This window comes from Zea mays, chromosome 4, assembly GCF_902167145.1.
Source record: "Zea mays cultivar B73 chromosome 4, Zm-B73-REFERENCE-NAM-5.0, whole genome shotgun sequence".
Taxonomy (NCBI): Eukaryota; Viridiplantae; Streptophyta; class Magnoliopsida; order Poales; family Poaceae; genus Zea; species Zea mays.
The window spans coordinates 10,934,754-10,946,952 of NC_050099.1; the positions used below are offsets into that span (position 1 = coordinate 10,934,754).

Genomic DNA, 12,199 nt, shown 5'->3' on the forward strand with positions numbered 1-12,199 from the left:
GACGGAAATAGGTGCCTATTTTCGTCGAACTTATTTTCGGCGGCTATTTTCGTCGGCCTGTCGCCGACGAAAATAGGTTATTTTCGTCGGTTTAGGCTTATTTTCGTGGGCTTTTGGCCCACGAAAATTTAGGTGTTTCCTGTAGTGTATGTTTAAGAAGTTCAATTACAAATCATGGAAAACGGGTTTATTATCCCAAATGACTTCGGTAATTCTGTGTAAGATCTTTGAATGCCAATCTTATTGTAATAGTAATGCAATTAATAGGGCGAATTCTAGAATAACATCATTCTTGTTAAAGCTTCAAGCCAACCATGCACTTAGAGAATGTTTTATAAAAGATTCATCACCACAAAGGGTGCATTTCATGCAAAAGGGGTCACTCTATTCTAGCTAGCCTATTACATTCAGTTTCCAAAAGTTAGGCTACTTTGAGGAGTACACACACCCTACCTAGCTAATCTAGTTGTGGACTGAGGCGACACTCTCTACGGGGGAGAGTGGGGGTGGTCCCACAACTGGTGGGGGTCGTCAGGCCCCGCTACAGTATCCATACTGGAGACACCCTCTATCTCCTCGGTGTCCTCTTCTTCCACCTCTTCCATGGCATGGATCTACTCCATCTGCGCGTCTATGGAAGCCTGATGCTCATGGTGCGTCTCTATATGCTCATTTGCATCATCAAGCTCTATCTGGAGATCATGGAGTTGGTTCTCCAAAATCTCAATGGTGATACCCCGCTCATGCACCTCCTCTTGGAGCTGGTGGATTTGGGTACCCATCTGCTCAATTTGCATGTCCTTCTCCACTAGCTCAGCAGATACGTCGACGACATACCCTTCCCTATCGCTGAGGGTGTGGCGGAAGGTCAGGGCAAGGGCGGTTAGCTGCACTTTTGCTTGACTCCGCACGACCTGTAAGCGGTGTTTTAAATGTCCGACTAAGGGCCTTAGCGGCGAGCTTTTGGATAAGCTATAAAGGCTATAACCGCGAGCTAATCCATTTAGCGGGGTTTTAAAAAAACATGATATAACTTTATAGATAGTTTAAATGTTCAATATTTGAATCTGAAAGTTCAAACTAGTAGTTCAAATGTTCAATAATAAATCAACATACATGTAAATTCAATATTCAAAGACACATGTAAAAGTCATTTAACCACTACCTACCTAACAAACATTAAGTTAGGGCATGCCCACAATTTGTTTTTGGGCCTCAATGTTTCAAAGGCTCGACCAGTAAAATAGATTGCATGTTTAGCAGCTAAATCGAGCTAATGTTGCGTATTTAGCGGGCTAAATAAGGCTATTAGCGGCTAATTTTGATTAGTGCTAAATAGTGCATCTCTTAGCTCCAGACCTCCTGAAAGGCTATAGCCGGCTAAATAGCTGCTATTAGTCGGCTATTTAAAACCTTGCCTGTAAGTGGTACAGTGCATTTATGCACCATACAAAGTGAGGACTGTCACCTTGGGGCAAATGAGACATATTTCCTCCATGTGGTCCAAACAATCGAGCCACATGGGATCATCTCTCCTTTCCACAGGGAACAGTCCTACAAGGTGAATCGCCATCTCCATCAAATGGTGCCCACATAAAGTGGTGAGAACTTGCATGGCTGCGACCTCCCAAGTGTCATCGCGACGAAACCCCATGGTCTCGACATCGAGGGAAGGCCACTCCGGGTGCTGCGGGTAGGGGTGCTAGCGTGAGCTGCACACGACATCGAGACACCTAGGTGATGTTTGGTTCACGAAATGTAACGTACAGGGTAATGGTAATGATTTACACTCGATTACGGACAGTAACAAATTTAAATAGTCCGGTATCAATTTTTAGTATGGTATCTGATTACGATTGGACTAAAACAAACATGATTTAACGTTATCACTTACTCATTACGTTACAAATATTTGAACCAAACGGTACCCTAGTGCTTCTCGAATTCCTACGTTGTGTAGTGGGGCAATAGGGCATAGCATGCCAACCTCGGTACTCCGAAAACCCTATCACAGTAGTTGGGTCTAACATCTAGTAAAAGTAAAATGAAGTGAGGCTAGAAAAACAGTAAAATCAAGCTAAGCCGAGCCTCCTCCTACATCTCGTTGATTGAGCGAGCCGAGTTCGATCAACTAAGCCGAGCCAAGCTGAGCCAACTTTTCAGGCTCACTAGAGGAGCAAGCCGAGCCAACCTCAGCTCATTTCCAACTCAGTTGAGATCAATGATTTTACTGTACTCATAAAGAAAACATATAAAAACTAAATAAAAGGACAAAAACACATCCTGACTAGCCCAAAATTACAAGTAAACATAAATTATTGATGAGAAATAAGTAACAGAGCACAACACCCAGTTTGTGGGAAGTTGAGGAAATCAAGTACAACACATGAGCTTATGTGACCTTCCTCTATTTCTTATTTCTTCTAAACCAGCATCCATAAACGAGTAATCATGCTTTCTTGGTCTTGGGCTTAGGTGCCGGTGGTAGGAACACCACCCTAAATATCCATCCAGCAAGCATGGCCCCAATAAAGGGGCATATCCAGTACACATACAGCTGCTCCCATGTGTTGTGCCAATTGTTAACATATGCCCAGCCAAATGCCTATTCATGACAATTGACCAAAAAACATAAATTACAAGTTAAAAAGGAAATCAAGATAGGATTAATGCTTGTTTTCGTACAAAGCGGTTAACTGAAAACGGATACAAACTAGGATGCCTCAGAGCTGCTCAAAAGGAGAAGTAACTAAAAATCAGTTAATAACACATTCAGGATTTAGAACCACTATGTGAAGCATCCTGAACCATGATAAAAACATGAAACTGCTTACCATGGACGCAACTATTGTTGGAGTGTGTGTGTGTGTTCTTATATATGTAGTTAGACTGGCACCACTGTTGGCCTGCCGACCTATTAGGGTTAGGGTTCCGAGTCTATATATATGTAACCATCCTATGCAATACAACAGGGACTTCACATTCTTACAACTATGAAATATGCTTTCATAATGCCATCTGATAGAAAGAACATGTACCTATGTTGTTGACCGATGACTCCATTTCAACAAAATACGTTTAGTTGTCCTCTCATAAACATGTGGAATATTGAACATATATAAACCAGAATTATGAATGGATGAGTACTACTAGAGCTAAAAGCCTAAAACCCTCAAATTATACTGCTGCAGCTGCTTTCTTGAGTATTTTATACTTGAGTCAATTTAGTTCACAGCTTGGAGGCTTGAGTTGTTGAGCTTTAGCCTGACTGGTTGGCCCATCAACCAAACTACCAAAAAAGAGTGAGAATTGAATAGACTTGGCCAACCCTATATGCCCAAAGAAAGTAAGATACAACGGCCAAAATACAACTACTCATAGAAATAGTGATTGGCTTATTGTCAGTAAAAAAACATTTGTTGGGTGGGGTACATTCTCCAGTTTCAAAGTAATAGCTCTTCCAGCAAAAATACATTTTGGTTTAGATTTAGAAACAAAATTAAATAGTCTATCAATAACTTCTAAAAATATTCAGCTTCAGAGAATGAAAATTATGTGTAGATCCATTCATGGTCTTAGTGATGATGTGATATAACTTTGCATAGTAAATAATACCAATTTAACAGTAAAACTCTGAAAGTTTTTTTAAACAAATTAGTAGTCTTCATCTTGTTAGGTCTGATGCAGTGGTGAGAGCTGTCTCATTGAGTTTCTAGATCGTGGGTTTTTTTCTTGAACACGCAAGGGAGTTATGTATCATTTCATTATGAAAGGAAAAAAATACACAGGAAAAGGAATCCCTAAACACCAAGACAAACTAACAATGTGACGAACCGACCAGCTGTCCTGAGAACAGGTGACAACGCAACAACTCTAGCACTAGCCTCTGTTCGAGACCCTTACAAACAGCTGCTGGAGCCCCTTGTCCCCAGCCGAACACCAAAGCACTCCCTCGCTGGCAATGTCCTGTAGAGCCACCACCAAATCTGGCCTCATCCCATCAAAGACACATCTTTTACGGTGTTTCCAAAGTTCCCAAGACACCAGAATGATGAGAGAGTTCATCCCCTTCTTGAACTCCTTTGGAACCAGCTTGAGGGATTTGGGCCACCATGGAGAGAAGCTTCCATCAGATTGCGCTGGTGTCAAGTGACTCAAACCAAAGCCTTGAAGGACTAGAAACCCACCTGCCGAGCAAAAACACAGGAGACCAACAAGTGGTTGATGGTTTCAGTTTCTTGATTAAATAAAGAACATGCAGCTGGGTGAGGCAGCCTCCACTTTGCCAGCCGATCCTCTGTCCGGCAGCGCCTCTTAACCACCAGCCATACAAAGAATTTGCAGCGAGGTGGAGCCCATGATTTACATATTCTTTTCCAAGGCGCAAAGCGGAATGCTCCCTTAAAGAAGGCCATGTAGGCTGATTTACTCGAATAAATCCCAGATTTTGAGAGTTCCCACATGTGCCGATCAGCTTCACCTTCTATCAGCTGCCTATTATCCAACAGACCCCACAGCAAGAGCTACTCCCTCAGAACTTGGACAGTGGGAGCACCTTTGATATCAGAGACCCATCCTCTGTTCAACAGGGCCTAAGCCACCGTACGACAATTGAATGTTCTCTTAGAGACTGTCCTGATCAGGTTGGGAGCCAATTCAGAGATGGTCTTAGCGTTTATCCATCTATCTTTCCAAAACAGGGTGTTCTGTCCATTGACGACACCTGTCTCCACCGCCATGTTGAATAAGGCCCATGCATTGTTGGGTACTTGGACTGACAGCCCCCTCCAAGGCCGGCTAGGGTCTGTTTTTTCTGACCACGGCCAACGCAGGCGGAGGGCCCAGCTTAGGACCCCCAGGTTCAGCACGCCCAGTCCACCGAAATGAAGTGGTCGCTGCACAAGGTCCCAGGACACCAAGCAATTCCCACCCTTAGCATTTTCTCTGCAAACCCATAGGAACCCTCTGCGCCGCTGATCAATTGCTTCGATGACGCACTTAGGTAGGTCCAGGGCTATCATGGAGTAGATAGGTAAAGGAGAGAGAACCACCTTGACTGTGACCAACTGGCCGGCCCTGTTCATGATGAGGGCTCCTTTCCAATTTGGAATACAGTTAGCCACCTTATCAACCAACTTGGAAGCTTCTTGAGACCCAATGGTAGGCCCAAGTAGGTACAAGGGAAATTATTTATGGCACAGTTCAGAACATTGGAAATCAAAATTTTTTCTCTATCTCCACATTGAATTGGATGGACTGAGCTCTTAGACAAGTTCGTCACAAGCCTGGAAGTGTGCCCAAAGGCCTCCAAGAGCTCCTTGACCAGGGAAAGATCAGAATCGAAAGGCCTTAGGAAGAGGACTGCATCATCAGCACAGAGAAAATGCGATGTTGGGGTTGTTGAATCGCGAACGGGTGGAAATGGCCCTCATGAGCTGCCCGCCAACCAAGGAGTTTAGGACATCCATAACTAGAACAAAGAGCATGGGGGACAGCGGGTCTCCTTGTCGCAGCCCCCGGCGATGAATAATATTGTCTCTTGGTTCTCCATTCAGCAGTATTCTAGTGGATGAAGATGAGAGCAGGACTACTGCAGGAGGCACAGCAAGTGGCGCCAACCTTGTCCGAAGCCAATATGAATGAGAACCTCAACCTCCAGAAGAAAGAACCAAGATACTGAGTCAAAGGCTTTCGATATGTCCAATTTGAGGAGGATGTGAGGCGTCTTGCTACTGTTTCAACTTTTTAGCCATTTGTTGCACAAGCATAAAGTTGTCATATATTTCTCTTCTTCACAAAAGCTGGTTGGTTTGCAGAGACCAATTTGGGGAGGAGAGGGGCCAAACGATTAGTCATCACCTTGGTCACAGGTTTGGCAAAACTGTGGACGAGGCTGATTGGTCTGAAATCATTTAGATGTTGAAGCAACATCTCTAGCTAGATCCTATTCTACAAAAAGAAAATCAAGTCATGTCCATATATGAAGTGCCAAACTTACACTAAAATGCAGTCTACATTAACCTTTCCTGTAAAAGTATAATATCCCTCTCATATTTAGACAAGCTCCATCTTGTATCTATGTAACCATCTCAGCAATGGAAGCTATTCTAGCTTGACAGCTCATGTAGGACTCCAAGGCAAAAAACCTTATATACATCAAAGAAATAAATCAGGTGGGAATTAACCCCCCCCCCCCTGTTGGAAGCGTATAAAAAAAAGAGAAGCATAACAAGTCAACAAGAATTTATTTTCGTTGTCACCAACTTGGTAAAAGCATGTAAAATGGAGGTGCTTAGCTAAAACCTTTCTATGCCTAGAAGGTGGATAAGATGCTTAAGTTATCACCAGTGCTTAATGCTAACAAGGTTGTTGAGCCTATCTAAGCATGTTTGCATTGTAGGAACTATCTTCTATACGATTCTTAGTGATATGACAAGATTCTCTCTCATTAACCACTTGTGTCTAAGCATCTTGCGTTGTACTTGTATATAACAAGATGATGGTTTTTGGAAAAAGAAAAAGGAAAGACTCAAAACTGTTTTGTAGAAGTACTCTTTGGCTGCTCAAATGTAGATGGACAAATCAAAGCAAAAAATAAGGAATAAGCAACTTTTGCATCACAAACATAAGAGAAGTATTTCTCCAGTTAAAATATAACTACAACTGATGGGTAGTGGTAAAAAATAAAAACATGCTGCGAACTGCCAAGTTCATACCAATATTTTTGGCGGTATGTTTTCTTAACAAAGACTTCTCTGGTAAGTGCTATAGTACATGGAAACTTTGCAACCTGACACTGAGATTTGGCCATGACATCCCCATCAGTATGTATGATCTTTTATTCCTGACTCCCAAGCCCATTATAGTTATTGGATATAAATTTTAGGAATGGTACTTCTGAAGCTGTAGGGGGTCCATGGTGCAATATCACACATGAAAAACAGTTGATTGGTAATGAAATTAGTAGTAAGAAGTAGATGGTGTCTAGAAACTACCCGTGGACTTTGAAGCAAACTGAAAGCATGGAGAATTTGAGTGTCTTGATTGGTACAAACCATGATCATACAATGTATAGGTATGCTCATCCGGCGCAAAGAACGAAACCACAAGGAAACCAAACATGAAGGTAACCAACCCGGGAGCATTTCAGATGCATATGATGCACATATTGAATCGTCGTCATCAATCTCAGATCTAACGCCCTCTAGTACCTCTTTTTTCCTGAACAGAGAAGGGTGTGCATGCTGTGTTGCAGAATCTGATATGGATCATCGCGATTTAATATATGCAACATATGCACCTAAGACTCGTGTGCACCTGCTACGCTTTCAACCAACCTTCCTATAATTTAGCCAATATAACACAAACAAACACAGATAGATCAAAAGCAAAGGAAAGGCAAGATACTGACATTAGCTGGGTTCATAGACGGCCCCGTGTACTCTGCGCCTGCGAGGATGACGGAGACGATGGAGGTTGAGAGCAGCAAGGTCTTGAGGATGACGTTGCGGGGGCCCTTGACGATGACCCAGAGCACGGTCAGGGTGATGACGAAGGTGAGCACCCCTTCGGCTAGGGCACCGGTGTGGGGATCCACCTTGAGTGAGGGGCCCGCGAGCGTGTGCTTATACTGCGCCGGCATCAGCTCCGAGATGGCCAGGGCGCCGCCCACAGCGCCGGCGGCCTAACAAAGATGCTGCTTCAGAATTCGATTGATTCCACTGAATACAGGAGGGGCGGAGGACGGGGGGAAAGCCCATCGCTGCGTACCTGCGCCGGGAAGCGGAGCGCAACCGAGAAGAGGGAGGGGCTGTCGAGTCCGGCGGCATAGGAGGCGGCGAAGTCGGTGGGGTTGAAGCTGGCGCCGCCGAGCGCACCGCAGAGGAGATCGAAGGTGAAGAGGAGCACCGAGAGGAGGGACGTGGTGACGAGGAGCGCGTAGTGGCCGGCGCCCTCCTGCACCCCCAGGTACGACGTGACGGCTGCTGTGGAGGCACCGAGCGCGGAGGCGCACAGCACCCACAGGAACGTCACCACGGCGTCCGCGGCCGCCGCGCGAACCGTCGCTCCCATCGCCATCCGCGCCTGCGCCTGCGCCGGCCTTCTTCCTGCCTCCTTTGCGGCTCGATCGGAAATAGAAGACCGGATTGGGGTTTTGGCAACTGCAGTTCGATATTTCGATCGATCGATCGCGCACCCCAGTTGACGGAGAGGGGTGCCCACGAGCACGCTCTCGCCGTGATTCTCCCTCTAACAGACTCTGTTATCTCTATCCCAAGTCCAAGATGACATCCCATGCTTAGACCAACTCCAGCAGCACTCCGCATGCGGCTCCGGATCCGTATTTTGCGGAGTCTAGCACACTATTCATCTGTCCAGCAGGCTCCGTATCCGGCTCCGTAAAACGCACGGCGTGTACCCAGACTCCCCATTTCCACGCTTTCTCTCTCCTCTCCGCAGCTCTCTCGCGGGCGCGCGCGCCTGCTGGCGGGCCCCAGGTGTCATAGACTGCATGCGGAGTGGGATGGGGAGTGTTGCTGGAAACGGAGCCGGATACGGAGAGGAGAGAGAATGTGTCGGCCGCGCGTTTTAGGGATACGGAGTCGCACAACATATCAATCCCTTTCGATTCATCATACGTATTGAAAAAGAGAACATATCTGCCATGAGTAACATATCATGATCATCTATTTTAAATGTCTCTCGCTGTTCTCTATATTTAAAAAATACACTCTCTATCACTACCCTTCACCACTCTCGACGTCGGACTAAAATAAATAATTATAATTTAGGAGTTGTTTAGGATGGCTCTAGGTTCAGCTCTAGCATGGAGTTATAATTTACAATATCAGTTTAAATAATTTTAAAAATAATTTTTATCTAAACAATAAACGTGATTTATCTAAATATCTTTCGAAGGATTATAGCTCTAGCTTCATAATTTTTTGAAGCACCTAATAACTTGATTCACCAAATTTTCTAGAGCTAGAACTATCTACATCAAAGTGTTTTTGTTGAATTAATGTGGTCCTCACTCAAATTAATAGTCAATACTAAAGGTTCACTTTAAGGCTACGTTGTACTAGTACTTTAGTACCATACCGGAAGTTCAAGGGACAATTCAATCAACTTAAATAGGTGGATCGTTGGTGCATATATTGAGAAGCTGAGAAAAGGATAAAGGACTACCACACGCGCGCGCCGCCGGTCGGGCCGAGGGCGTGGTAGATCAGACCTTGGTCCGAGTATTTCTTCTGTGTTATGTCTAGTAACGGATGAGTGTAATGACTGTCACTCACTCTGCACCAGCCATTCCCGTCCCACCTTCTACGAGCACAAAGAGTGTGGGAGAGCAGGCCTCCGCCCGACCAACGCAGATCAATTTCTTCGTCGCTAGCACCGTTCGAGGGACTGCACTGGGCACATCTCTCTGCATCGACTGCGTATGACTACATCGAACATACACACGAGATGTCTCATGTGAATGGCGTCATTGGTGCCTTTGAGCATCGGTCCCTCCGCAGGGTACAATCTGTTCTTTGTATTTGTGCATATTTTACTGTTGTTTACTTCTTATGTGAGTAATGATACACATATGCACATACATGTCGTCACATACATCACTGTGATTTTTTGGATTAAATTAAAACTGAAAATGTCTATTTCTCTAACAATCCAAAAACCTGATATTAGACATTTTTCTGTTAGTGGTTTTGCTGCTGCGTTAAAACCAAGTGAAACTTTTGATGGGACATTTTATAAGAGGTGGCGTAGTAAGATGATACGGTGGTTGACTGCAATGAACTGCTATCACGTCGCAGAGGAGAAACTCGAACAGTTCACTCCTGAAGAGGAGAGAATGTTCGACGTTGCCGATAACCTGTTTCGAGGCGCCGTGATTGGCACTCTTGCCAACAAGTATGTTGATTCTTATCTAACGTGCACATCTGCAAAAAAAAGTTATGGGATGCATTAGATGAGAAGTTCAGTGTTTCTGATGATGGTAGCGAGTTGCACATCATGGAGCATCTGTTTGACTACAAGATGGTTGAGAATCATCCTGTAGTTGAACAGGCTCATGAAATACAGGCACTGGCTTAGGAACTCGAACAGTTCCCGTGTATCTTGCCTAACAAGTTCGTGGCTGGCGGTATTATCACTAAGTTGCCACATTCTTGGACGAATTTTGCTACCACTCTAAAACATAAGAGACAAGAGTTTAGCGTGGCTGAGCTTATTGGGTCTCTTGATGTTGAGGAGAGGGTGAAAGCAAAAGACACTCGTGGAAAAGGAGTTGAGACTTCTAGTGCCAATATGGTACACAATAAGAACTCCAATGTGTCACATAATAATAAAAAGAAGAACAAGCAACAGAATGCCATGAAGCCCAAGAAGACAACCTCGTTTAAAAGGAAGAACAAAGGAGTTGATTACTTTGTTTGTGGGAGTACTAATCACTGGGCAAGCGCTTGTCCAGACCGCAAATTCAAGCAAGAGAAAAAACCAGCTCAAGAGAAGAAAATAGCAAACATGGTTGTTAGCGAGACCGCAGAAGGAACATCGGGGTATGGTAATCTTTTACCTTCTATTCTTTCAGTGTGTCAATCCCCTGAGTGGTGGGCTGACACTAGTCCTAATATTCATGTGTGTCCTAATATTTCTTTGTTTTCTTCTTATCAGTGCAAAGGGGCTAGAGCCTTGCTGATGGGGAACAGATCACATGCGCGTGTTCTTGGTGTTGGTACAATCATTCTGAAGTTTACTTTGGGAAAGGCAGTGCTATTGAAGAACGTGCAACATGTCCCCTACATAAAAAATAATCTTGTTAGTGGCTCGTTGCTATGTCGAGATGGCTATAAACTTATGTTCGAGTCCAATAAATGTATACTGTCAAAGTATGGGAGATTTGTTGGAAAAGGCTATGACAGTGGAGGCTTGTTCCACTTATCTCTGCATGATGTGTGTAATAAGTCTGTGAACAATGTAATTTCGAACGAGTCGTATATTTGGTATTCATGACTTTGTCACATCAATTTTGGTTGTGTGTCGCAATTAGTAAATTTAAATTTAATACCAAAATTTGATTTAGTCAAAGGTTCTAAGTGCTAGGTGTGCGTGTAATCTAAGCAACCTCGCAAGCCTCATAAGGCTGCAGAGGCGAGGAACTTGGCACCACTAGACTTAATACATTCCGATTTATGTGAGATGAATGGAATATTGACTAAGGGAGGTAAACAATATTTTATTACTTTTATCGATGATTCTACTAGATTTTTTTATGTGTATCTCTTAAAGTCAAAAGACGAAGCTTTGCATTATTTTAAGACCTAAAAAGCTGAAGTGGAAAATCAACTCGAGAGGAAAATTAAACGGTTAAGGTCTGATCGTGGTGGAGAATATTTTTTAGGTGATTTTTCTGATTTTTGTGTGAAACATGATATTATTCATGGGAGGACACTGCCATACTCACCACAATCCAATGGGGTTGCTGAGAGAAAGAACCGTACTCTAACTGATTTTGTTAACGCCATGTTAGAGACTTCTGGACTATCTAAGGAATGGTGGGGTGAGGCGATCTTGACGGCATGTCATGTCCTGAATAAAGTTCCCACAAAGAACAAAGAAATCACACCATTCGAGGAATGGGAAAAGAGGAAATTAAATATCTCCTATTTGCGCACCTGGGGTTGTTTGGCCAAAGTGAATGTGTCAATTAACAAGAAGCGCAAATTAGGTCCAAAAACTGTTGATTGTATTTTCCTTGGGTATGCTTTTCATAGAATTGGATATAGGTTCTTAATTATAAACTCTGGAGTACCAGACATGTTGGTTGGTACTATTATGGAGTTCAGAGATGCTATGTTTTTTAGGACAAATTTCCCATGAAAGATACACATGACACGTCTAATGGTGAACCAACGATACCCCATGATCATTTTATTCCTGTAGAACACACTGAGGAATCCCATATACATAATCCTGTGGAAGATGACAATGTATCAACTCGAAAGAGTAAGAGACCAAGGATTGCAAAGTCCTTCGGTGATGATTACATTGTATATCTTGTGGATGACACCCCAAGTACCATTGAAGAGGCATATCCCTCTCCTGATGCTGACTTTTGGAAGGAAGCAATAAGGAGTGAGATGGATTCTGTTATGTCTAATGCAACTTAGGAGGTCGTGGAGCGTCCTTATGG

At 43.7% G+C, this 12,199-nt stretch overlaps 1 protein-coding gene across 1 annotated transcript; it reads right to left on the minus strand.

Annotated features, from left to right (window-relative positions):
• Window positions 1-2,289: 2,289 nt before the first annotated feature.
• On the minus strand, window positions 2,290-8,265 carry LOC542494 (small basic membrane intrinsic protein1a). Its single transcript, NM_001112044.1, has 3 exons — window positions 7,771-8,265; window positions 7,412-7,684; window positions 2,290-2,605 (listed from the first exon to the last, which is right to left on the minus strand). Exons 1-3 carry the CDS (start codon window positions 8,077-8,079, stop codon window positions 2,450-2,452), a joined length of 738 nt encoding a protein of 245 aa, NP_001105514.1. The 5' UTR covers window positions 8,080-8,265; the 3' UTR covers window positions 2,290-2,449.
• Window positions 8,266-12,199: the final 3,934 nt, after the last annotated feature.

Bases quoted from the DNA above. Each gene is read 5' to 3' on its own strand.
- LOC542494 (NM_001112044.1), bottom strand. From the start codon at position 8,079: ATGGCGATGGGAGCGACGGTTCGCGCGGCGGCCGCGGACGCCGTGGTG. The intron at 7,685-7,770 runs GTACGCAGCGAT...CATCTTTGTTAG, and splicing joins CGCTCCGCTTCCCGGCGCAG to GCCGCCGGCGCTGTGGGCGG. The intron at 2,606-7,411 runs GTCAGTATCTTG...TGTCATGAATAG, and splicing joins CGTCTATGAACCCAGCTAAT to GCATTTGGCTGGGCATATGT.